The 26806-nt window shown below is 36.5% G+C and overlaps 1 protein-coding gene across 1 annotated transcript in view; it reads left to right on the top strand.

Moving 5' to 3' along the window:
- Window positions 1-26568, top strand: part of YME1L1 (YME1 like 1 ATPase) — a 61180-nt gene extending 34612 nt beyond the window's left edge. The window contains exons 8-19 of the mRNA XM_028505702.2: window positions 614-696; window positions 10051-10141; window positions 13091-13243; window positions 14234-14366; window positions 15136-15198; window positions 16258-16370; window positions 17810-17965; window positions 21005-21156; window positions 22008-22134; window positions 22227-22300; window positions 22953-23039; window positions 25252-26568. Coding sequence (XP_028361503.1) covers window positions 614-696; window positions 10051-10141; window positions 13091-13243; window positions 14234-14366; window positions 15136-15198; window positions 16258-16370; window positions 17810-17965; window positions 21005-21156; window positions 22008-22134; window positions 22227-22300; window positions 22953-23039; window positions 25252-25395 — 1376 coding nt within the window. The 3' untranslated portion in view covers window positions 25396-26568. The remainder of the gene's footprint in view (window positions 1-613; window positions 697-10050; window positions 10142-13090; window positions 13244-14233; window positions 14367-15135; window positions 15199-16257; window positions 16371-17809; window positions 17966-21004; window positions 21157-22007; window positions 22135-22226; window positions 22301-22952; window positions 23040-25251) is intronic.
- Window positions 26569-26806: the final 238 nt, after the last annotated feature.

Below are 26806 nucleotides of genomic sequence, written 5' to 3'. Positions count from 1 at the left end.
TTTTGTCTTTCTTATACTTAATGATGTCATTACTTATAAATTATCTAAGGGCAAATAATAATAGTTGTCAGAGGAAGAAGTTCATTTGAAAAGTGGAAGTGTTGACTTTATTTTCCTTTTAATGCCAGTGTCAGTTTTGTATGCTAGGATAAGGGAAAATATTTTAGACAGTAACTGCCTGACCAGTTGTGTCTAGATAACTAAAGGTGATTGTTAAAAATGCAAACTCTATCTACAGTGCCCTTTTCCTATATGTATAGAAGTTCAGTGCCATGGCCCAAAAACCTGCATTAACACATTCCTCAAGTGATTTTTAAGCACATTGGAGTCTGACAACCATTGGTTTAACATTTCTGTTATTAGTTATTACAAGGAGAAGAGGAATATAATTCTTAGTTTTAATTGGAAAAATATGAAGATGTGATTTAAATGTGAGTCATTTATTGCTTGAATGTGGTCTAGAAATCCAGAAGACCTAGTTTCTATTTCTCACTCTGATTTAATGTATGTGAAGTTGTGTATTTAATTTTGGGGGGCTTTCTTGCATCTGAAAAATTAAGGTGGTTGGAGTTTTATGAACCTATCCAATGTATAAACATTTTCTTTCCTTTAGTCCGCTTCCGGACAACAACGGGGCTTGATTCTGCAGTAGATCCTGTCCAGATGAAAAATGTCACCTTTGAGCATGTTAAAGGAGTAAGTTAAAAAGTTTCCCTTGACCTCTTCAGACATTGACTGTACAAGGTCAATATGTGGTTCTAAAGGTGTGGTTAACAGAAAATATATGTATTGTTCTTTGCCACCATTTCCTGGTGCAGAGCTCCTAAAACTTGTAATTTCCTAAGTGGTGGGAATGCTGGGAGCATCTTTTGTGCAACTATTTGGTCTTTGACCACTATTCCTGACACAGCTTCTAAATCCCTTGGAATTTCCTAGGCAATACAGAATATGTTTTGTTCTAATTAGGTGTCTGTTGGTGGGCTTCTGAATAGCTCTAGGAGGGTGACTGGTTACTAGTAAGACCAAAACTTCATTAGAAGCTTGGAACTTTCTGCCCTACCTCACATTCTCTAGAAGAGAAAGAGACTGGAAATGGAGTTAATGATTGTATTTATATGGTGAAGCCTCCATAAAAACCCTACTAGTTAGGATTCAGGAAGTTTCCAGGTGAACCTGTGGTGGTGCTGAGAGAGTAGTGTATCCATAGAGGGCATAGAGGTTCTTCCTGATCTTCGTAACTTCAGTGTCTGGAGCATCTGTATCTTAAGTCAATAAAATGGATGAATGCTAGTTCATAGCCAGTTAATGAAATATCAGTTTGACAGATATTTAATATTGTCTCCTAAGTTACAGTCACTGTTTTAGGTACTGGGATAGAAGAACTAAAACAAATTTCTGCCCTCATGGAGTTTTAATTCTAACAGGAATTGGACAAGGATATGGTATATAAAGAAATAATAGAGTATGTTAAGTAATAAAGGATTATGGTGGAAAAATAGAGGGTATAAAGAGGATTGGGAGTTCTGGGATAAAGGTTCACAATTTTATTATTTTTAAATATTTTATTTTTCAAATTATAGTTTACATTCAATACTATTTTATATTAGTTTCAGGTATATAGTATAGTGGTTAGACCATCATATACTTTATAAAGTGTTCCGCCTGATGTTCCCAACACCCACCATAGTTACTAAAATACTGTTGACTATATTCTCTATAGAATATCCCCATGTATATCCCCATGAATATTTTAACTACCAATTTGTACTTCTTAATCCTTCTACTTTTTTTACCCACTCAGCCTCTCTCCCCTCTGGCATCTATCAGTCTGTTCTCTGTATCTATGACTCTATTTCAATTTTATTTGTTCTTTAGATTCCACATGTAAGTAAAATCATACAGTATTTATCTTTCTCTAACTCATTTCACTTAGCATAATTCCCTCTACATCCATCCATACAGTTGCAAATTCTAAGATTTCATTCTTTTTTATGGCTGAGAAATATTCCATTGTGTATATGTACCAACTTTTTTATCCAATCACCTATTTTAGGTTGCTTCTATATCTTGGCTATTGTAAATAATGCAGCAGTTAACATAGGGGTATGTATGTTCTTTCAAATTAGTGTTTTGGAAGGATTTCTTTGGATATACACCCAGAAGTAGAATCACTGGGTCATAAGGCAGTTCCATTTTTAAGTTTTTGAGGAAACTTCATACTGTTTTTATAGTGGCTGCACCAACTGCATTCCCACCAACAGTACACTAGGGTTCCATTTTCTCTGCATTCTATTATTTGTTGTTTGTTGATTTATTGATAATAGCGGTTCTGACAGGCGTGAGCTGATAACTCACTGTGATTTAATATGCGTTTCTATGATGATAGCGATGTTGAGCATCTTTTCATATGTCTTGGCTATCTGTGTGCTCTTTGGAGAAGTGTCTATTCAGATCCTCTGCCCATTTTTAAATTGGATTGTTGCATTTTTGATGTTGAGATATATGAGTGCTTCATAAATTTTAAATATTAACCCCTTGTCAGATATATCATTGGTGAATATGTTCTTCCATTCAGTAGATTGTCTTTTTGTTTTGTTGATGGTTTTCTTTATGCAAAATCTTTAGTTTGATGTAGTCCCTATTTGTTTTTTTCTTTTATTTCCTTTGCCTGAGGAGATATATCAGAAAAAACATTACTATGAGAAACGTCAGAAATTTTAGTGCCTATGTTTTCTTCTGAGAGTGTTAAGGCTTAAAATCTTTAAATCTTTAATCCATTTAAATTAAATGCCTGAAGGGGTGCATTGTTGTGATGAAGCTGCCACTCACTGGTTGCCTATGGCCGCAGCCTTCTGAATTATCTGAATAGTTTCCCCAGAGGAATGTTCAAGCTTAACACAAAATTTGAGGCAGATTTGTTTCTCTACTGATTCAGTCATTTTGAATGCGATGGCCACATAGTACACATGTTCACTCAAAGCATCTACTGTGACAAGTACAGTGAAGCCATCATTGTTAAAGCATGCGCATTCCAGTCTAATCTCCTTGGCTGCCAGGTTATGTTGATGTCACACAAACTGTTCTTGTTTCATTAACAATGGCTGGTCTTTTCCTGGACAGAACTTGTATATTTCCTTCATCATATTGAGGTACACTACCTCCATTCACACTTTGTCTAGAGTTTTTATTATAAAAGGGTGCTGACTTTTATCAAATGCTTTTTCTGCATCTATTTGATATAATCATGATTTTGTTTATGTGATGTATCCCATTAATTGATTTTCAGGTATTCTACCAACCTTGCATCCCAGGAATAAACCTCACTTGATCATGGTGTATTATTTTCTTTATGTGTTGCTGGATTCAGTTTGCTAACATTTTGTTGAGGATTTCTGCATCTGTGTTCATCAGAGATAGTGGCCTGTAATTTTCTTTCTTTGTGGTGTCTTAATCTGGTTTTGGAGTCAATAATGCTGTCTTCATGAGATGTTTTGAGAGTCTTCTCCTGAATTTTTAAGAAATGTTTGAAGAGGATAGGTACTAGTTCTTCTTTGAATGTCTAGTAGATTTCACCTGTGAAGCCATTTGCCCAGAACTTTGGTTTGTTGAGAATTTCCCCTGCCCCAATTCAATACATAGCTTTTATTGCATCTTTAAAATACTGCAGATAAACCCGAGGAATCTTTCAGCATCTTGCTCTTTCTATAGCTAGACCACTTAGATCTTATTCATCAGCCTTGTTGAACAGTCCCTTTTTCAAAAGTAGATACCATTCATTAAATTTTTTGATATCCTTGTTTTTAACTATTGTGGTTTGTTGAAGCACCTGGATTTTATACATGTTTGATGTGGTTTTATTGAAGAATTAACTCTTCTTTCTGGGCTTGAGATAGTGAACAAGCAACACCTGGCTTCCTCCAAACCCTGCCAATGTCATTTGTTTATGAAATGTCTGATCTCAACAAGAGAGCCATTTTCCTGAATTACTGTGTTGATGGGGAAATGAGCACACACAGACCTCATCTTGTAATGGAAGCCGTTGTGTCATCCTTGTTCATGTTCTGCACATGACTGCAGATAGTGCCAACGGTGGCCAGGTTCTTTCTATTTCCTCACCATTTGTCAACCTGGAGCTTCTTTTTTCCTTTCCAAGGAGAGTGAGTCTGACATTGATGTGATTGAAGTTCCTCCACAGGGTGTCTCTTGGTCCTTCACAAAAACTGTATGCCCCTTTAAAGGGATTTTGACATGTTCTGGAATGTTGACAGTCGGATTGCTAGAATGGTCCTTATCCTTGCAGTAGATGCAGCAAAAAGAGTGTTGGGAGTTTGATAACTGCTTTCATCGGTTTAATTGGTTTGTTCAGATTTTCTGATCCCTCTACTCATTCTTGGGAGTGTGTATGTTTCTAGGAATTTAGTCTGTCACTTCTGAATTGTCCAGTGTGTTGGCATATAACATTTTTTGTAGCATTTTCTTACATGCTGAGGAGTCCTTTTTATTTCTGTAGTGTCAGTTACTTCTTTCATTTTTGTAAAGAAATTTTTCTTTCTTTAAAACAGTATTTTATTTATTTTTAGAGAGGGGAAGGAAGGGAGAGAGAGGGAGAGAAACATCACCGTGTGGCTACATCTCCCATGCCCCCTACAGGACCTGGCCTGCAACCCAGGCACATGCCCTACACTGGGAATCAAACTGGCAGCCCTTTGGTTCACAGGCCAGCAGCACTCAGTCCAGAGCCACACCAGCTAGGGCTCATTTTTTATTTTATTTATTTGTGGCCTTTTTTTTTTTCTTGATGGGTCTAGTAAACAGTTTATCTTTTTAAAGAACTGGCTTTTGGTTTCATTGTGTGTGTGTGTTTTAGATTCTATTTCATTTAGTTTCGCTCTGGTCTTAATTTTCTTCCTTCTACTTTGGGCTTTTTTGGTTGTCCTTTTTCTTATTGGTTTAGGTATAAGTTTAGATTGTTAATATGAGATTTTCCTTGTTTCATGAGATAAGCCTATAATGCTATCAATTTCCCTCTTAGAACTGCTTTTCCTGTATCCCATAGATTATGGGTTGTCATTTTCTCATTTTCATTTGTCTCAAGGTACCTTTTGATTTCTTTCTTGATCTCATTGTTAACCCATTCATTGTTTAGTAATGTGTTACTTAGCATCATATGTTTTTCAGTTTGTTTTTTCTGTAATTGATTTCTAGTTTCCTATATGAGGGTTGGAGAAGATGCTTGAAATGATTCCAACCTTAAATTTGAGTCTTGTTTTACAGCTTAATGCGTGGTCTGACCTGGAAAATGTTCTGTGTGCATTTGAAAAAAATGTATATTCTGCCATTTTAGGGTGTAATGCCCTGTAAATATCAATTAAAGCCATTTGGTCTAATGAGTCATTATTTCCTTACTGATTTATTTTTTCTTTTGGTCTGGAAGATCTGTCCACTGATGTCAGTGGAGTGTTAAAGTCCCCTAAATGACTGTCTTACTGTTGATCTCTCTCTCTCTTTATGTCCATCAGTATTTGCTTTATAAATTTAGGTGCTTGTATGTTGGGTGCATGGATTTTTATAAGGGTTATTTGGAACTCCTGTATTGGTGCATGAATTTTTAGAAGGGTTATTTCCTCTTAGTGGGTTTAAAAAAATCATTATGTAATGACTATCTGTGTTTCTTGCTATAGCCTTTGTTTTAAAGTCTGTTTTGTCTCATACAAGTATTGTTTCTCCAGCTTGTTTGTTTTCACTTGCATGAATATCTTTTTTACTCCTTTACTTTTGGTCTGTATGTGTCTTTTGTTCAGAGGTGGCTGGCTCTCTTGTAGATAGCATATATGAATTTTGTTTTCTTGAATACCTTCAGCTTTTTCTTGGAAAAACATTTCTAACTCAGTTTTAAATGATGTCCTTGCTGGGTAAAGTAGTCTTGTTTATAGGTCCTTGCTTTGCATTACTTTGAATATTTTGTGCCATTCCTCAGGCTTGCAGTGTTTCTGTTGAAAAATCAGCTGACAGACTTATGGGAGCGCCTTTGTATGTAACTAATGATTTTCTTTTGACACTTTTAAGATTATCTCTTTATCTTAAACCTTTGCCATTTAAATTATGAAGTGTCTTGGCTTGGGCCTCTTTGGGTTCATCTTGTTTGGGTCTCTGTGGTTCTTAAACTTGTAAACTTTTTTCTAACTAGGTTAGGATAGTTTTCAGTCATTATTTCTTCAAATAGTTTTTCTTTTTTTTTTTTTTTAAAGATTTATTTATTTATTTATTTATTTATTTATTTTTAGGGAGAGAAGGCAGGGAGAGGGAGAGAGAGAGAGAGGGAGAGAGAGAAACATCAATGTGCGGTTGCTGGGGGTTATGGCCTGCAACCCAGGAATGTACCCTGGCTGGGAATCGAACCTGGGACACTTTGGTTCCCAGCCCGCGCTCAATCCACTGAGCTATGCCAGCCAGGGCAAGCAAATAGTTTTTCAATTCCTTGCTCCTTCTCTTCTCCTTCTGGTACTCCTATGGTGTGGATGTTGTTAGGCTTGATGGCCCTAGATAATTTTCCGTTTTTTTGTTGTTGTTTGCTTGTTTTAGCAGTAGTTGCGTCTTGGATGAACCTCATTGGCTGTGATACTGCCACTGTTTTAAAGCTCAATTCATTTTTCTTTATGGTGTTCTTCTTGGGTGTTTTCTTGTACCTTGTCCTTCAAGTCACTGATTTGGCTCTCTGCTTTACCTCCCCTCTGCTTTATCTCATCTGTTGTTGATTCATTTTAGTGTATTCTTCATTTCAGATACTGCATTCTTCATTTCTGACTGGTTCTTTTTATTGTTTCTCTGTTCTTTTTATGCTATGTAAGTTCTGAGTTCATCCATTTTCTCCTTAAGTTCATTGAGTATCATAATCATTGTTTCGAACTAGGTATGTGATAGCTTGCTTGCCTCCATTTTGTTTAGTTCTTTCTGTGGGGATTTCTCCTGTCCCTTCATTTGGGGCATGTTTCTTTGTCTCTCCATTTTGTCAGCCTTTCTATTTTGTCAGCCTCTCTGTGTTTCTTGTCTCTGTGTTAGGTAAATCTGCTATGCCTCCCAGTCATGGTATAGTGGCCTTATGTAGTGTCTTGTGGGACTCAGTTGTGCAAGCTCCCTAATCACCCAGCCTAGGTGCTCAGGGAATGTCCCTTGTGTGGGTTATATGAGCCCTCCTGTTGTAGTTTACTCTTGATTGTTGTTGGCTTATTTGTGGGTGGTTTTGGCTCTCAGGCTGGCTGGCTATGAGGATTGATCCTTATCACTGTGTCCAAGCTTCTGTGCTGATGCTGACTCCATGAAGTAGAATTCACCCCAACAGGATCTGGTGCTGGCAAAGATCTCCTTTTTAGTGTGCCACTTTTGGAGCTAATTGGGTTGTGCTCTGAAGCCCATCACTGTGTGTGTAGGTTCCAGGGCCTTTGGGGACGGACTCTGGTGCAATTAAATGCCAGATGCTGTCTATAACCAGCCTTCAGTTACCTGTCTGGAACTGCAAAGTGATCCCCAGAATTTATCTGCCTCTGCCAGGTCTGGGTGCATGTGGGAGAAGCTAAGCTGCTACCAAAGTCTCCTTCCACCTTCTCTGGGCTTGTGGGCAGATTAACAAGTGTCTCAAGGAACCCCAAGGTCCACCTCTGACTGCCAGCTGCCTGTTACAGGGAAAGCCTATTGTGGTGCAAGAGTGGCTTGAGATAGGTTCTCAGCAAGTGGTGTTCATCTGGTTGATAGAGATTTAAACCTGGTGCCAGTGCTGGGTCTGAGGTCACTCAGCAAGTCTTAGGGTATGCCAAAGCCAGCTCTCCCACCTGGAACCTGTGTACTTTTCTGGTGGGGCAGGGTCTTGGAGTCATCGGGATGAGGCCCGCAGAGTTCTCCAGGCTAAAACCGACCAAGATTTGATGGTGTGGAGTGGGAGCTCTGCATAGGAACAGAGGTGTGGCTCAGGCACACAGGGAAAAATGGCCCTCCTCTGCAGCCCCATATGTCAGTGTCTTTCCATGTGATTGGCACTGTTGAAGCCTTCCTGAAACTCGTGGAGAGCTCCTGAGTAAAGTCTACACCATGGGCCTAGCCTGGAGTCTACAAAAGACTGGGAGCAATCAAAGCCAGGCAGGGCCTCCAGGGGTCAGCAGGGAGGGGCCATTGCCTCTCCCCAGGCTGATGTTGAATGGAGGGGAGGAATTGACCATGGATGACGTGGGAGAGGGACCCAGCACAGGGACGCCTGCTGCTGTCACTTCAGCCCTACCCCTAGAGCCATGCCACTTAATTTCTCCCTTTATGGCTCTGGTCCACCCCTAGCAGTTGTTCTTCTGTAGAGCCCAGGGTGATTCCTGTGACTGATCTTCTGTGTACTGACCCATCCCACTTCTTACAGGGCTGATAGAATCCCTAATGTTTCTCACACCCAGTCAGAGAAAGACAGATACCTTATGCTCTCACTTGTATGGGGAATCTAATGAACAAAATAAACTGAGGAACAAAATGGAAACAGAGGCATGGACACATGGAACAGTTTGGGCACTGTCAAAGAGGAGGGGAGGCGGGTACTGCATGAAGGAAGGTGAAAGGATAAGCCAAAGAACATATATGCACGACCCATAGACACAACAGAGTGGTGGTGGCCAGGAAGTAGAGGGAGAGGGGGCTGGGAGGAGTGGAGTAAAAGGGGACAAGTGGGGTATCTGTAACAGTGCCAACAATAACAATTAAAATTAAAAAACAGATGTAAATAAGTGCCCACACAGATATATTTTTAATTTTAATGGGTAGCTAACATTTGTAAATTGAAAAATTTCACCTATAAAAGATTTTGGGTTTTTCTCCTTAGAGAATTGAAGTCTGGAGCACTAGGTCTGTATTTCTTGGTAGAGCAAAGTTGTGATTTTGGCCTCTTCAGTGGACTGTTGTTTATTAGTTTAGCATCGCCACCACTATTTAACAGCACCTGGCCTTCTGCACTAATTTTTGGTATCATTCTGGCACTAGGTGTTTGTATTTGTGACTTTTCCTAGTTATGCTAACTAGGAAAATTGCTCATCATTTCTGATAGGCCGCTTTTGTAATCTTATATCAAGAGCTTTTAAAGTTGAGCTAATGTTCTACATATCTTTGTTGGCCAGATTGGCCTTCATTCTTATTAGGCATGGCAGTGTTTTGAGGTTTAAATCTTCTAAACTGTGTTTGCCATAACCCTTTACAAAACAGTATCAGTACACCATAGCTTAATTGTGGTCACTGCCCTTTGGCATTTGTTAGGAACTGAATCATTTATAATCTAGTAGTAATTTCTTATAATGAAACAGCCTCATAATTTCAAATTAATGTTTGAAGTTAAATGTAGATTCCCTTTTATCATTAATATAGTATAACAATATACTACTGTTAACATATCATATAGTAACTCCTTATTAATATAGTATTATAATTCCACATAATTTGCTCATGAAGCTTGTAACCAGGTCCCCCCAAAATTCTGGATTTGAAACTTGCTAGATGAAATGCCACTGACACATTTGACTAAAATTTTGAATGTAATATTTTTTGTTAACTGGAGGAACCCAGTTTTTTAAAAATGGAAGAAGTTAGCCCTGACTAGCGTAGCTCAATTGGTTGAGTGTCATCTTGAAAAATCAAAAGATTCCCAGTTCGATGCATATGCCTGGGTTGCAGGCCCACTCCTGGTTGGGGCCCGAGGGAGAGGCAACCAGTTGATGTTTCTCTCACATGTCAATATTTCTCTCCCTTTCTTTCTCTCTACCTCCCCCCTCTCCAAAAATAAAAAATCAAAACATTTTTTAAAAATGTAAGAAGTTAAACATTTGGTGGGATATGTAAGGAGACTTTGTATAATTGGCAGTAAGGGTCAGGAGAAATCCTTTTGTGTATTTGTACAGGGGTATTTTTGTATACTCCTACTGAAGAAAAAAAAAGACAAATTAATTTCCAATTAAATTTACAATGTTCCAAGAGGATTCCTTGATAACTTAATCATTATTTAAAATTGTTTGGCAAATTGTGTCACTTTAGGTAGAGGAAGCTAAACAAGAATTACAGGAAGTTGTGGAATTCTTGAAAAATCCACAGAAATTTACTGTGCTTGGAGGCAAACTTCCAAAAGGTAAGGTATCTTTTTTTTATCAGACTTGATATAAAAAAAATAGTATAATATATTACTAATTCAATTTTTATCAGATTTAGCTGATTAAAGTTTAAAGTTCTTAATTGCTATTTTATAAATAAGTGCTTATTCTGAATATACTGGTGTACATCTATTGGGGGTAATTTTAAATGTTATCATTTCAAACTTGAAATGAATTTGCAAGAATAGGACAGAGAACTCTATACTCAACCCACATTCAACAGTTTAAAATATTTTGTCCTATTTGCTCATTTACTTTCTTTACATGTTTTTTTAAGCAGTTGAAAGTTATAAATATCATATGCATGCTTCTTTATTCCTAAATATCTCATTGTATATTTCCTATGAATAAGGATATTTTCTTTATACAGCTCCAGTACAGTTATTAAAATAAGGAAATTTAGCATTACTCCAAAACTTACCAATTCACAATCATATTCAAATTTCAGTATTTGTCCCAGTAATACCCTCTGTAGTTTGGTTCCCTCATTCCCACTCTTCACCCCAAGCTCAGGACCCAGTCCAGGTTCACATGTAACGTTTAGATTTTTCTTTAATCTGAAAAAATTCCTCAGTCTTTTTTTTGTAGGGGTGTGGATGCTTTATGATCTTAAAAACTGTGTAGAATACACATAAATTTATAGAATGTCCTCAGTTTGGTTTTGTCTGGTGTTTTCTCACAGGTACTCAATATGATTTTTAATTATTATGTGACATTGTGATTTATAATAAAAATATATTTAGTCTCAATCACTGTTTCAAACACAGAGATCCTAAAACTATTGGAATTTCACAGTGAAGAGAGCAGTGAAGATATGTTTTGTTGTATTAATGAGGTAACTTTTGGAACACACCTAAGGATGGGGACAGGTTGCCAGGAGAACCTACCCTGCTCTTAGAATGTTGGAACATTTAGTACTACCCACCCACCCATTTCCCCACCCCTGGGGAGTGAGAGGGACTGTATGTTGAGTCATTGTCCAGTGTCCAGTATCAATCATGTCTGTGTAATGAGGTCTCTGTAAAAACACAGAAGGATGGGGTTTGTTTGCCCTACCATCTGGCTGTTCTTTAGTTAAGAATACTATAATAAACCAGTAATCTACTAAGTAAATGTTTCTCAGAGTTCCATGAGCTGCTCTTGCAAATTAATCATACCCAAGGAAGGAGACATTGGAACTTTTAACCAGCTTGTTGGTCAGAAGCACAGGAAACAACCTAGCCTTGTCACTGAGATATCGAGTGGGGGTGGGGAGACTGAGTTCTTAACCTATGGGATCTAGTGCGGTTTCCAGATAGGTAGTGTAAGAATTGAGTTAAATTGTAGGATATCCATCTGATGTTAGAATTGCTTGTTGGTGTGAAGGAAAAACCCACATACTGGAATTGGGTACAGAATTGTAATGAATTAATGGTGTCCTTTATATGGTTGTACTATACTTTAACCATTTATTTCTAATCTTTTACTTTTGAAATTAGCACTGTGATGATCACCTTAACATCTTAAGGCTTTGTTCATATGCTTAATTATATCCTTAGGACAAATTCTAGTTTTATTAATTTGTCATTTATAGGTTATTGTAGATTCCAATGCTGGAAATGGAGACCATGAGTTAAAGAGGGCATTCCTATTTTTAAGGCTTGTTTTTAATACTATGTAGTATTTTTACTGAGAATGTTCAATAGTATATAAAAATAATATGCACAAATCTGCTAATTTAGGATTCATTTATTAAATCAATACTGTAATGTCATAGGAAGCATATTTAAAATAAAAATAATCACATTTTGCTTTCTGGTCACAAGGAATATTTTATAAATTTGTGGGGAAGTCCTTGGGTAGTAAGATATAATCTACAGAAATTGATAGATGATGATTTAAACCAGTTAGGAACTATAATAATATGAAAATACAAGAACGGTCTATTTTTTTAAATGCTCACCCAAGGATATGTTTATTGATTTTAGAAATAGAGGAAGAGGGGAAAGAGAGACAAATATTGATGTGAGAGAAACATCAGTTGGTTGCTTCCTGCACATAACCCCTACTGGGGATTGAACCTACAACCTTTTAGTTTATAGAACAGTGCTGCAAACAACAAACCACCTGGCCTGGGCTAGGGATAATCTCAGGGATATTTTTGAGCTGTACTTAAAATGGGCTTCTTAATGTTAAAATACATCATTAATACAGTTTTTTGCTTTTTCAAATGTAGTCTGAAAAATGAAAAATTATCTAAACCAGGGAATTCTGTTCTAACCTATGAAAGACTTGTTAAGACAATTTTCAAACATGTGGAAAAGTCAGAAAGAAAGTTGTAGACATTGGGTACTTTAAATCTAAATACTGTGTTATACATCACCCAAGAGTAAGGGCATTGTCCTAAATAAACAATAATTTATCCTACCAAATAATATTCAACCCTACTTTCTTTTTAAAAATATTTCATTGTTTATTCTATTAAAGTTGTCCAACCCTATTTTCTTAATATCATGTACTCTTTAGTATTTTTCACATTTTTTTATCAGATGTTTCTGGAACTTTTTAAAATGTGTTTTTCATGGAAGAATATCTGTTCAAGGTTTGTGCATTACATTTGTTGTCTAGTCTCTTAAACTCTTTTTATGTGAATTTTACTTGTTTAGTGATAAGTTTATTCCTTTCTTTGAAGGTTCATTCTTGTTTATGTCTGATATGTAGACAGTACTTAGATGATACCGGAAAATGAGTTATGGAGAAGATCCTGAAGTGAATCATTAGTAGAGACAAATATGTTTTGTTGTTTCAAATTATTGGGCATTGATGTGCCTTTAACCTCAAAATTATAAAAATTAATAACTTTGGTTTTCAGATTTATATCAGGATTTGTTTTTGTTTCTTTTTTCTTTAATTTGAGTCATTCTTACATACTATTTTTTTCCTTTTAGGAATTCTTTTAGTTGGACCACCAGGAACAGGAAAGACACTTCTCGCCCGGGCTGTGGCTGGAGAAGCTGATGTTCCTTTTTACTATGCTTCTGGATCAGAATTTGATGAGATGTTTGTGGGTGTGGGAGCCAGCCGCATAAGAAATCTTTTTAGTATGTTTTAATATATCTTTTATATAATAATTTTTTTAATTTCAGGGAAAGAGGGTTTCTTTCTTTTCAGGTTTTGTTTATTTTTAGAGAGGACGGAGGGAGGAAGAGAAAGAGGGACAGAAACATTGATGTATGAGAGAAACATGGATGGGTTGCCTTTTGTACAACCCCAACTGGGGACCTGCTGGCATTCCAGGCATGTGCCCCAACAGAGTGAACTTTTAGTTTTCAGGACAATGCCCAACCCACCCAGCCACACCAGTCAGGACAGAAGAGGGTTTCTTTCTTTTTTTATAAAAATATCTTATTTATTTTTAGAGAGAGGAGAAGAGAGGGAGAAAAACATTAATGTGTAGTTGCCTCTCATATGCCCCCTAAACAGGGACCTGGCCCACAACCCAGGCATGTGCCCTGACTAGGAATTGAACCTATGACCCTTTGGTTCACAGGCTGGCACTCACTCTACTGAGCCACACTAGCCAGGGCAGAAGAGGGTTTCTTACCTTTTCTTAGCTACTTAAGATTGATAGTGAGCTGAAATAGCTATTGTGGGGTCCTGTTTTCCGGTAAAATACATATGTCAGATAAAACAGAACTGTACTTTTTTTGCAAATACAGTCAGAATAGCTAGTGGTAGTGTTAGATTTGGTTGGGGACTGTGGAAAAGCTATTTTTTTTAATTCATCATTTCTGTAGAATGTAATTAACCTCTATTGGTTGTGTAAGGTTTCTACAACTAGGAATAAAGAGTAAATGAATACTCAGTTTTTATTATATGTCATTTTTTATGTTATACTTTTCTTCTGAGGTTATTGTTCTTTAATCAGAAAAAAAAAACCACAAAACCTTTTTGTGTGTGTGTGTGTGTGTGTGTGTATTTTCTCCCTAATGAATATCTTTTGACAATCTTATAGGTTTTTAATATTATAGAATTTTGTTCAGAAAGGGTTGATTTCATTAAACTTATTTGAATCTTCTCTGTTTTCCTAGGGGAAGCAAAAGCGAATGCTCCTTGTGTTATCTTTATTGATGAATTAGATTCTGTTGGTGGAAAGCGAATTGAATCTCCAATGCATCCATATTCAAGGCAGACAATAAATCAACTTCTTGCTGAAATGGATGGGTAATTGACTCTTCCTGCCTTTCCAGTGTGGTGATATATTTGGTAACATTCAAGAGAGAGGAAAAATGTTATGTTTATAGGTGACAGAGTAGTCCCTCATGCAAGAAGTCAAGAGAAGCTGTTTTCAGGGTTGTATTGTTTTTCATTCTAATGGGGTAATTAATGTACCAGCTCCTTTTAGTTGGTGATATCTACACATTTTTAACATTTATTGTATTGTGACAGGAAGGCAGCGATTCCTGCTGAGACTAGTAGCCTATTTGGAGATGTAATGGGAGACCATGCTGGTCCTTGCACAATTTGTGACCAGACTGGAGTGTTGAGATACATTAAAAGCTTGCATCAGCATTCATAATATACAAAGCAAGAGTTGAGGTTGCTTTGAAAGAAGCAAAAAAGTTTGTTGTATATATATGAGACATTTTGGAACTAAATAGGAAGTCTAGGAGCAAATAATTTGAATTGATAAACTTGAAAATAACTTTTCAAAACTTAGATGCCCAAGCTTTTTTGTGTCAGGACATTTCTTCCTAAGTAGAACAAATATTTTGCAGGTATATAATTAGAGATGATTTGGTAATTTATTATTAGCAGTTTTATTGATGTACACTGGCATAACATTTGTTCCTTTTAAAAAATAGATCATTTGGGGCATACAAAATACTAGTCCATTTTCTTTGCTGTTAAGTTAATGTTAAACAGTTTTGTGTTGAACATTTGTATGTGTGCTGTTTTAATTTTTAGTGAAAACGTACTCTTTTTTAAATAGTTTCAAACCCAATGAAGGAGTTATCATCATAGGAGCCACAAACTTCCCAGAGGCATTAGACAAGTAAGTATTAAAAGAAGATTTTTGTGAAGTACTGATACATGCTGGAACATGGATGAACTTTGAAAACATTAGGCTATGAGGAGGAATCCCATCAGAAACATCACATATTATATGGTTCCATTTTTGTGAAATGTCCAAATAAGTTCATAGCAGTAGAAAGTAGATAGATTAGCGGTTGCCAGAGGCTGGAGAGATTGAGGAATGACTGCCAGTGGATATGGGGTTTCTTTTTGAGGTGATATAAAAATATTCTGCAATTAGATTGTGGTGATGTTGCACAGTTTGAAATATATTAAGACCCCCTGGATAATGCATTTTATTTATTTTTTAAATTACGAGAGAACGTTTATTTAGAAAGCCAGAGATGTAGAAAAGGTGAGCCAGGTCTCAGGAAACAACAGAGGCAAAAGAAGGGCCCTCAGAGCTCAGGAAGAAGAAAGGCAGAGAGAAGGTGCCTGGGGTGAGGGAGGAGGGGAGACACTGGCGTTCTCAAAAGAGAGGGTGCATGGGTTGCTCACTTTACATTTGCTGGCATGTTAACTGTATCTCCTGAAATGTATTAAAATATCCTTCTGACAACTTACATACCACACAAGCTTTTGTGAGTGGAGAGCATTTTAAAAATAAAATGTACTGTAGTTTTAATTTTTGTTGATGTTTTATAGAAATTAGTCATATTTTTATTTCATCTAATGGTTTGTCTTTGCCTGAGACTCTAGTTTAACATTCTGCACTTACAAAGTTAAGATGGGTATGTGGCTCTCATAATAGACAAGTGTAGAATTATTGGTTTCCTACCTGACTGACTCGCACGCTTTTGTTTCTGGAGGCTGTGTACTGTCTAGATGCACACATATATCTGTGTATACCGTTGTTCTGCCTTCCGGTTGTTGAAGCTTATGTGAGCCACTTTTAGAAGGAACTAGTTGATACTTACGTTCAGAACTCCTTCTAACCTCTGGTTGCATTGTCTTTCCATCCTCTCCTTAGAGTGGTAGTCCTGGTTAACTTGACATAGATAACTTATTAATTTTCATTTGTTTTGTATTCTTCCTTTAGCGCCTTAATTCGTCCTGGTCGATTTGACATGCAGGTTACAGTTCCAAGGCCAGATGTAAAAGGCCGAACAGAAATTTTGAAATGGTATCTGAATAAAATAAAGTTTGATCAGTGTAAGTCTAATTCCATGATACAAACATTGTTATCTCTTTTTTTTTTAACTCTTTTTTTTTTTTTTAAGATTTTATTTATTTATTTTCAGAGTGGGAAGGGAGGGAGATAGAGAGAGAGAAACATCAATGTGCGGTTGCTGGGGGTTATAGCCTGCAACCCAGGCATGTACCCTGGCTGGGAATCGAACCTGCGACACTTTGGTTCGTAGCCCGTGCTCAGTCCACTGAGCTACGCCAGCCAGGGCAACATTGTTATCTTCATAAAATGGTAGTAAGCCAGTCTACCTTATTGGAGCTTCTTACCTGATCAGTGTCTTAAAAGACCAGTTCCTTTATTTCTTTTTTTCTTCCATTTATATAGCCTTAAAGAAAAAGTCCATATCATAATTAATGTATATCCAGGAGATTTTAGGATTTAGAATCATGCTTCTAATGAAAGTTTTCTTTTGAGTATCCACATAGATAATACTTTAAGATGAATACATGTATGTTTTTTAAAATGAATGTAAAAATGAAATGATAGAAAAAAGTGTCTGTATATTATGAGCACAGTACCTCATGATATAATCACTTTGGTGCCAAAGGAGGGGAAAGCCACCTATAAAAACACAAGGGAAGGAAACTTCCTAGACCAACCCAAATAATAAAATATAGGTATTAAAGTTGCAGTATTTTCAAAGCTATCAGAATCAAGTGATAAAACCAAGTATGTTTCCCGTAGTAAAGGGTGCTTTCATGTCCAAAGTATTCCAAGGTGAAACTTAGAAAACAAATTGTTGTCTGTGAGTATGCTTTTTGGATTTGTCATTAGGCCAGTAAACATATAGGTCATAATTAAAGGCTTTAAAATTGCCCCATAAGTCTACATTTCTTTATTTTTCACAAAGTTATTTAAACTTAAGAACTTTTGTGATTGTCCCAATGTCAATTTTAATGGTATATTTAATAGCAATTTTGGCTTTTTTCCCTTAGAATTTAGTAAAGGAAGTATATTTTTTTAGTTTCATTAAAATATTTTAGCCCTGGCTGGTGTGGCTCAGTGGATTGAGCACTGGCCCATGAACCAGAAGATCACTGGTTTGATTCACAGTCGGGACACATGCCTGGGTTGCAAGCCAGGTACCCAGTTGGGGGCGTGCAAGAGGCAACTGATTCATGAACCTCACACACGTTTATATTTCCTTCTTTTCCATCCTTCCCCCTCTCTCTAAAAATAAATAAATAAAATCTCCAGAAAGAATCAACCAATGAATGCATTAAGAAAGTGGAACAACAAATTGATGTTTCTCTCTCTAAAAATGAATTTAAAAAGTTAAAAAATATATATTTTATAGTTCATAATGGCAATTTTCTTTTTTCTTTGGAAATTTGAGTTCTTTACAACAAGCTTTGTATTAACTGTTTTGCAATTTTAATATTGTGTTCATGTTTCTATATAGCTGTTGATCCAGAAATCATAGCTCGAGGTACTGTCGGCTTTTCTGGAGCAGAGTTGGAGAATCTTGTGAACCAAGCTGCATTAAAGGCAGCTGTTGATGGAAAAGAAATGGTTACCATGAAAGAACTAGAGTTTTCCAAAGACAAAATTCTAATGGGTAGGTTTTCTTTTTTTCCTATCCTATACTATTCAGTATGTTAGAGAATAAATTCATTTTGAGATGTTATGAAAAACAAAGAGGAACATGAAAATTTTTATTTGAATGTAGCAAAACAATTTGTCCTCTTACAGGCATATATAGATTTTATAATTATACTTTTTGGGGGGCATGGGTGTGCATGTTTTACACTTGTCTGATATTGTTGATAAAAGAATAGTTAATTTTACTCTTTTAAGTATTTACTTTTTATTTTAAATTTTGCACTGACTTCAAAACAAGTTAGTTATGACATTCCTTTTAAATTGGAAATTATTTTCTATAAATGGAATTAAGCTTTCTTTTCTGATATAAGAATTAAGATGATAGTTCTAACAATTTGGGTTTTCAGTTGAAATTGTTGTAGTTTACAACGTCTGTCCAGAAAAAGTCTCACCATTGTTAATATAATGAGAATGGTTTGCATGATATCAATGTAACCTGACAGCCAAGGAGAGTGGACTGGAATGCACATGCATGAGTAATGACAACTTCACTGTACTTACTAGTCAGTTGGGGTGGTACACACTGTTGAGTGAGCATGTGTACTGTGTGGCCATCACATTCAAAATGACTGAGCGAGTAAACCAATGAGTCTGCCTCAAATTTGTGTTAAGCTTCCACACATTTCTCTGTGGAAGCTATGTATTTGGATGATTCAGACGGCCACAGCTGTGGACAATTGGCACCTGGCAGCTTCATCACAACAGTATGCCCGCTCGGGCATCATGTCTGCTGCAGAGTTTTTTGGCAACACATTAAATCACCCTGGTGACTCAGCCCTGCTGCAGCCTAGACTTGGCACCCTGTGACTTCTGGCTTTTCCCAAAACTAAAATGAGATCCAGGAAAGTAGGGACAAGGCAGGTGAGGGTGATTGGGAGAACTGTGTGAGGTCCCAAGGTGTCTACTTTGAAGGGGACTGAGGTGTCATTGTCCTGCATACAGTGTTTCTTGTATCTTGTAGCTTCTTCAATAAATGCCTTTAGACTTCTGGCCGAGATGGAGGCGTAGGTAGATACACTTTGCCTCCTTGCACAACCAAAAGAAGGACGACGACAAATTTAAAAACAAAAAATAACCAGAACTGACAGAAAATCCAACTGTATGTGAGTCTGATAACTGAGGCAGTAAAGAAGAAACATTCATCTAGACTGGTAGTAGGGGCAGAGCCGGGCAGCCAGACAGAGAGGACTCTTGGCAAGCTGGCAGCTGGTGGAGTGGGTAGTCTCACATTTTTGAGTGGATAAACGAGGAGGAATACCTAGGGAGGAAGAAGACCATGCAACCAAGGGTTCCACTGTGAGGAAATATACCCTCAAAACCAGTGACTGAAGGAAACCTGGGGGGATTGAGGTGGTTTAAGAAATTCCCAGCCTCACAGAAGAGTAAATTGGAGAAACCCACAGGGTTCTAGAACATACAAAAAACCACCCACCTGATATCAGTACCAGAAGGACCCAGTTTGCTTGTGTATAGTGGAGGAAGTGACTGAAAGCCAGCCAAGAGCTGAGCAGGTGGCATTGTTCCTTCTCAGAACCCTCCCCAACATACAGGGCCACAACGTAGAGATGTGGGTTGCCCCACCCTGGTGAGTACCTAAGGTTCCACCCCTTACTACAGACAGGTTCATCCAGACAAAAAAATATGGCCCAAATGAAAGAACAGATCAAAGCTCCCCAAAAAATACAACTAAGTGAAGAGATAGCCAGCCTCTCAGAGGCAGAGTTCAAAACACTGGTAATCAGGATGCTCACAAAAATGGTTGCATATGGTGGCAATATAGAGGAAAAAGTGAAGGTTATGAAAAGTGAAATAAAGGGAACCAACTGTGAAGGGAAGGAAGCAGGGACTCAGATGAACAGTTTGGAGCAGAAGGAAGAAATAAATGATCAGCCAGAACAGAAAGAAGAAACAATTCAAAAAAATAAGGGGAGGCTCAGGAACCTCAGGACAATTTTAAATGTTCCAACATCGGAATCATAGGGGCGCCAAAGGGAGAAGAGGAAGAAGAGCCAGGAATTGAAAACTTATTTGAAAATATAATTGAAAGAGAACTTTCCCAATCTGGCAAAGGAAATAGACTTCCAGGATGGACCTAAAGAAGCAAACACCAATGCACATCGTAATTACATTATATTACATTAAAGATGAGAAAATCTTAAAAGCAGCAAGAGAAAAGGAGACAGTTAACTACAAAGGAGTTCCCATAAGACTATCAGCTGATTTCTCAAAAGAAACTTTGCAGGCAAGAAGGGGCTGGCAAGAAGTATTCCAAGTCATGAAAGGCAAGGACCTGCATTCACAATTAACTCTTTCCAGCAAAGCTATTGTTTAGAATGGAAGGGCAGATAAAGTGCTTCCCAGATAAGGTCAAATTAAAGGAGTTCATCATTACCAAGCTCTTATTATATAAATGTTAGAGGGGCTTATCTAAGAAAAAGTTAAAAAATACGAACAGTAAAATGACAACAAACTCAACTAACAACTGAACCTAGAAAAACAAACTAAGCAAACAACTACAATAGGAACAGAATCACAGAAATAGCACATGGAGGGTTATCCGGGGGGAGAGAGGAGAGGAGAATGGGGGGAAAGGTACAGGGAATAAGAAGCATGAATGGTAGGTACAAAATGGAGAAGCCAAAGAACTTATATGTATGACCCGTGGACATGAAACAAGGGGGGAATACTGGTGGAAGGGTGGGGAACAGGGTGGAGGGCAATAAAGACAATAAAAATGGGATAACTGTAATAGTATAGTCAATAAAATATATTTTTAAAAAGTAAATGCCTCTAACTTTGATATTACATGGCTGGATATTTTCTGTACAGACCTTTTATGTATAGAATTCTACTCATTTTTAAACTTTTGTTTAAAATATTTATTAGTCATATTAAATTGTGTTCCTTTAAGAACAGCTTTGAGGCCATTTGGTTTTATTCACTTAAATAGACCTTTCTAATGGAGTGTTTTACCTGATTAAATGTTTGTCTTTAGGTCCTGAACGTAGAAGCGTGGAAATTGATAATAAAAACAAAACTATCACTGCATATCATGAATCTGGCCACGCTATCATTGCATATTACACTAAAGATGCAATGCCAATCAACAAAGCCACGATCATGCCTCGTGGGCCAACACTCGGGCATGTAAGTACTTTGTAGGTTTTTTTGCTTTCTAATAGCACTTACCAGAAGCTCATGTATGGAATCGCTGATAAGAATCACTTAAAAAGAAAATTAAACTGCTTCCCAAGTTTGTTGAGACTTTAACTTCCCAAACCATCTTGAAATTGGAGATACTTGCGAAAGTTATCCGTTAATAAAGAATTTCCTTAATATTTCAGTTACTACACATTTACATTATGAAATCTGATTCCAGAATGACAACAAAGTATAATTATTAATTATGTAATTGTTATTTTCCCCTCACAGAAGAAAGTGTATAGTTCAGTAGTTTTTCTAAGATTTTTCTTAGTACAAATATTGTCATATCTTTCTATTTAGAGATATTTTAAATATTTTTGTGCAGCAGGATAAAACAGGCCTATAGTGGCATTATCTACCTGTTTGTTATTTATAAAACCCATTTTGCTTTATAAAGAATTTTCCTTTTTTTATAAAGTGATGGTTTTCTCATCAGTCAGTCACCTGATGACCATCTGTACTAAATGTCTTTGGGCATTCAGCATCATGGTATTAAGTAAGGTGAGAGAGCCAGATGATAATTCTGGTTATTAACATCAGTGTTTCAAAACTCTCAATTTTGCTGTGGGTTTTGTGGCTCAGTTGGTTGGGCATCAGAGTGCAAAGCGAAAGGTATCTGGTTTGATTCCTAGTCAGGACACATGCCTGGGTTGCTGCTTCATTCCCCAGTTGGGGCGCATGTGAGAAGCAACCAGTGTTTTTCTCCCTCTCTTTTTCCCTCCCTTCCCATGTCTTTAACAAACAAACAAACAACCCTGTCTGAGTTTTTTTTTTCCTGTTTTTCAATTATCTAGGTATCCCTGTTGCCTGAGAATGACAGATGGAATGAAACCAGAGCTCAGCTCCTTGCACAAATGGATGTTAGTATGGGAGGGAGAGTGGCAGAGGAGCTTATATTTGGAACTGACCACATTACAACAGGTTGGCTGTGTTGAGTGGCTTTAGTTCAAATTATGTTGGTTGGCTTGGAGATATTTTAAAAATTGACTTCTATGTATATTTTTAAATTTTAGGTGCTTCCAGTGATTTTGATAATGCAACTAAAATAGCAAAGCGGATGGTTACTAAATTTGGAATGAGTGAAAAGGTATTGACTAATTTTATTTGTCCTCATGTCTCAAATGATAAGTGCCAAGTCCTCTGTGAGGGAGGGTTCTCATTATTAATTGATAACATTTATTTGCCTCTCATTCCAAATGCATTTGTCCCAGTTTATTTTAACTAAACCTTTTCTGAGGAATCACATGTATTGTTTCTATTCTAGCTGCTCAAACAGTAACAGTTGTTGCTTCATGAGTTAACCAGATGATAAGACAAATTATTTAGTTGTTACTGTTCATATGACATAAAAGACCTACTGGCTGAGTTTGCCATACTTTAACCCTTTGCACGTATTCCACTCGCTTACATTATCACTGTAGTTTCAGGAAGCAATTCCAATTCTCTGAGTTGTGGGTTTCTGGACTTGGACTAGCTGCCAAGGTTGTCTAAGAAGGCACTCACGATGGTTTTGAATGTTCTCTCTTGCTCACTCTCTAATTTTAGTCCTATACTTTCAGAAGAATAATGAAATTTCCTTGCCCTAAAGGCCATTTTTATATTGAATTTCTTCTTTGCCCCTAACCCCGTGAAATTTGTTTTCTTAATGTATAGGATAATACTCCCTCTGCTACGTTTCTGTTTGGGTGTTGTCACTTTTTTGTTGTTGTTGTTGTTCAATTTCTTCCCATTCATTTTAGCTTGGAGTTATGACCTACAGTGATACAGGGAAACTGAGTCCAGAAACGCAGTCAGCTATTGAGCAAGAAATCAGAATCCTTCTGAGGGTAATGATTGTGTTTTTCTATGCTTTTTATTTAGCCATAAGGTGCCTAAGTGTTTGGGTGCTTCCCAAATGGTAACTGAAGACTTTTGTTCTTGGAAAGATGCACCATTGTAACCATGACTTAAATATGTTGTTAGAGAACCTCTCATCACAAACTGGATATTTATTTTATTCTGGCCATAGGCTAAGAACAGTTTATATCAATGATTATAAATACTCAGTTTTCCTTTATCTGCAAAATCATAAGAGATATTAGAATTGAAGATATTGATTATTGAGTCTTCATTGTTTTCTCTTTCTGACATAGATTCAACATAAATTGTTATTTGCTTGTGCCTAGCGCCGTACATGTGCTGAGAATACAGAATAAGCAAAACAAATGTCATTTTGACTGCAGTGTCCAATACAGATGAGGGAAGAAGAATGTGTAAGAGTAGATTCAATGAGATCACTTAAGTACTGTGGTAATCTACTCATAGTATAATGGATACTTGGATTAGGTTGGTGAAAAGTAGAAATTGAGAAACATGGGTGGGTTCAAGATATACTGATATAGTGGATCAAAATTTTGCCTTTGTGATGTTTAGGATGAGAGAGAAGCTAATTCAGTCTAAAAATATAAATTTGTTTAGATTCTGCCTTATGCAGCTATTTAGTTGTGTCATTTACTGAGCAAACACTGGTGGCTAAGGCTGGGAAGGATGTAGATCATGAGTTCAGTTTCATACATGTTAAATTTGAGGTGTCTTAGTGAAGATTAGGGGTTGGGAGAGATGTGGGTCTGGAGCTAGTTCAGAGGTTGGATATGTGTCCATTTGGGCACACATGAAGGCAGGTCTTAGAATGGAGGAGGAGACTGGGCAGAGTGCCAGAAATCCTTAGTGAATGAGGACTTAGGTGGCACAGTGAAGGGAGCTGGGGAAGGCTGTAGTCGAATAGTATGAACTTCAAAGGAATGCTGCTTGATAGAAAACAGTAGTCTAGTAATGGTCTGGAAGTGTTGATGGGAACAAAGAGCTACCCTGGAGTATCTGGGATGAGAGTAATAACGGCCGTTTGGAGTTTCAGAGAAAGCAGTCTCCCCAGGAGGGCCAAGTTTTGATGAATTTGAAGGAGGTAGAAGAAATGCTTTAGAGTAGTTAAGGGCATGGGAAGTTTATGTAATGGAAAAGTTTAGAAAGTGTTGCAGAAGAAGTCTCTGACTTTCCAGAATCTTAATGCTCTTTCCCTTACCGTTTATGTTATTCTGAGTAAATTACCTATGCTGTAGTAACTAGAGCATCAGAAATACTGTTTCTTTGCTTTAATACATTTCTGAAAATTCAGAACACAAAATGGCAAAAATTGGATTTTTGACTTTTAAAATCATAGATTGGGAAGGCAGTAGGTACTCCTTCCATTAGCCCAGCTTACATTATTAAGGGGACATGATTACTAGTTAATAGTAATTTAGGTTCAGATGTAATAATTGCATTATGTTTACATGATCTATGCTTTTTGGTGTTAGTAAATTTACTTTTATATTTTCCATTCAGTTGTATAAGGGCAAAAATGCGATTAAATACTCAAATATTGGCAAAAACACTGCACAGACAAATGTGGCACTGCCAAAAACGAACTGTTAGTGGTGATCACACTTATGGCCTAATATACTTAATCCAGACTCACATTTGGAAAAATAATTGCAGGATTTAAGTGACAAATTCAAGGTGGGGTAGAAAGAAAAAATGCATTTGAATCAAGGATCAGTTGTAACAATACTGTTACAGTTGTCACATATGGACAAGTGAGTATATTACCAAGTAAAAAAATGGAAAGGTAGATCTTTTCTGGCCATTCTAGATAAATGGTGAAATCAAGAGGCAAAAGGATCAAATTTCTCTTTTTAAACATATATATTGAATAGAGAAATAGATTTCTATGTTTATAGTCATTATTTAAAAAGCAGATAAATAGAGAGCATACTTTAATTTTTTAAAGTAACTTTTTGTCTAAGGTAATCATTTTTCTATGAGATGGATTTTACAGTTCAAAATGGAACACTTGAAAAATACAAAAGAGTTATCTTTGGGAATCAAGCTTTTAAATGCTTTTGTCTTTTATAAATAGAAATAAATAGATTTCTCATTTGTAGGGTACATAAAGTTTTTTTTCTCATTTATGGTTTTTGCTTGTAAGTTTTTGCCTCTTACATATCTGCTTTTCTGTTTTAGGACTCATATGAACGAGCAAAACATATCTTGAAGACTCATGCAAAAGAGCATAAGAATCTAGCTGAAGCTTTATTGATCTATGAGACTTTGGATGCCAAAGAGATTCAAATTGTACTTGAGGGGAAGAAATTAGATTTAAGATGATAACTCTCTTGAGATGGGTATATTGCTGGTTTTACTGCAAGAATATAAGTAGCATTGCAGTCAGCTCCTTTTACAACATTTTTCTCCCATTTTTGATGTAGTACCGCTCAAGGATGTGAAACATATTGTCAACCTTTTGTCACATTTATCTAATTTTGATTATTTTCATGATACATATTGCAAATTAGCAATCCATAGCAAATATGTTAAAGAAAATAAAGAACTATCAGGATTGAAAACAGATTGTCTGAGAAATGTCCATCAGTTATTAAGTCGCACATATGTAACAATTTTATGGTCTGTTACTCCACTAGATGTAAATAAAATTGTGCCTTTAGCTCCTTGGAAGTGTTTTTACTTAGCAAAATGAAATTGTTGAAGAATTGTCCTTATTTCTAGATAGTGCCATTGATCTTAGACAGAGAAGTGCCGCTGTTTGGCTGCTGGTAAACCATGTTTCTACATACGTCAGTGGAAACTTCATTAAAATGCACTTAATTATGCTCCAGGTGGTCCACATATAAAATGTTTTTTAAAAATCTCCAGAATGGAGAATTGTTAATGTATAGATACAATCAGAATGTTATGATTATAAACTTAAAAGTGCAGCTTTCATTTTCATGGTCTTTATTAACTTTATCATGCTAATGAAATATATTTCAGAGTGGCAATATTTTGTTAAATAAAAAAGCATTTCAAATTCTGAATAACTGTATAATTATGCTTGGTATTAAAAGTAAAATTAGACTGAAATCTCAGTCCCCTTCAAAATGAACTTTTGAATTACCCTGTGTCAGAAATGGAAAATGTGTGTGTTTTTCATTCAGATTTTGTGAATATGAACATGTTGTTACAGGATTTACAGATAAATTTATTTGACTCAGTAGAAAAAGTATTTTAGGGTACATTGTATTGGTTTTTATATTTAACCAAATTATATTCTTGAAGTGATTTTATTAAAATTACCTATAGTTTTCTAATAACTTTTAAGCTGTATATGGTCTTCATTGAAGATGCTGATAGGAGGAATTTGCCACATGAGAATCTTGCCCCTTTTTAAAATAATTTTAAATTTTGATCTAATTTCAGACTTGCAGAAATGTTACCAGAATAAAAAGAAGGAACTTCCATACATGCTTGACACATTTCAATAAATTGCATTCATTTGCCTAATTTTTTTTTATTGCCACCTCCCTTTTTCTCTTTTCCTCCCTTCCACTCCTTTGTGTGTGTATATGTATGTGTGTGTGCAAGTCTTTGTTGTAGATTCATATTTCATTTTCTTGGATAGACTTGTAAGATTAAAATTGATGAGTCATGTAGTAAGTTTTACTGACCTGAGGAACTGATTTCAAAGTAACTGTACCATATGATCCATTCACCAATGTTTGAAGTTTCCAGTGTCTCCACA

The sequence above is a fragment of the Phyllostomus discolor genome, chromosome 1 (genome assembly GCF_004126475.2).
Source record: "Phyllostomus discolor isolate MPI-MPIP mPhyDis1 chromosome 1, mPhyDis1.pri.v3, whole genome shotgun sequence".
NCBI lineage: Eukaryota > Metazoa > Chordata > Mammalia > Chiroptera > Phyllostomidae > Phyllostomus > Phyllostomus discolor.
This window is presented reverse-complemented; position numbering and strand designations above follow the sequence as displayed.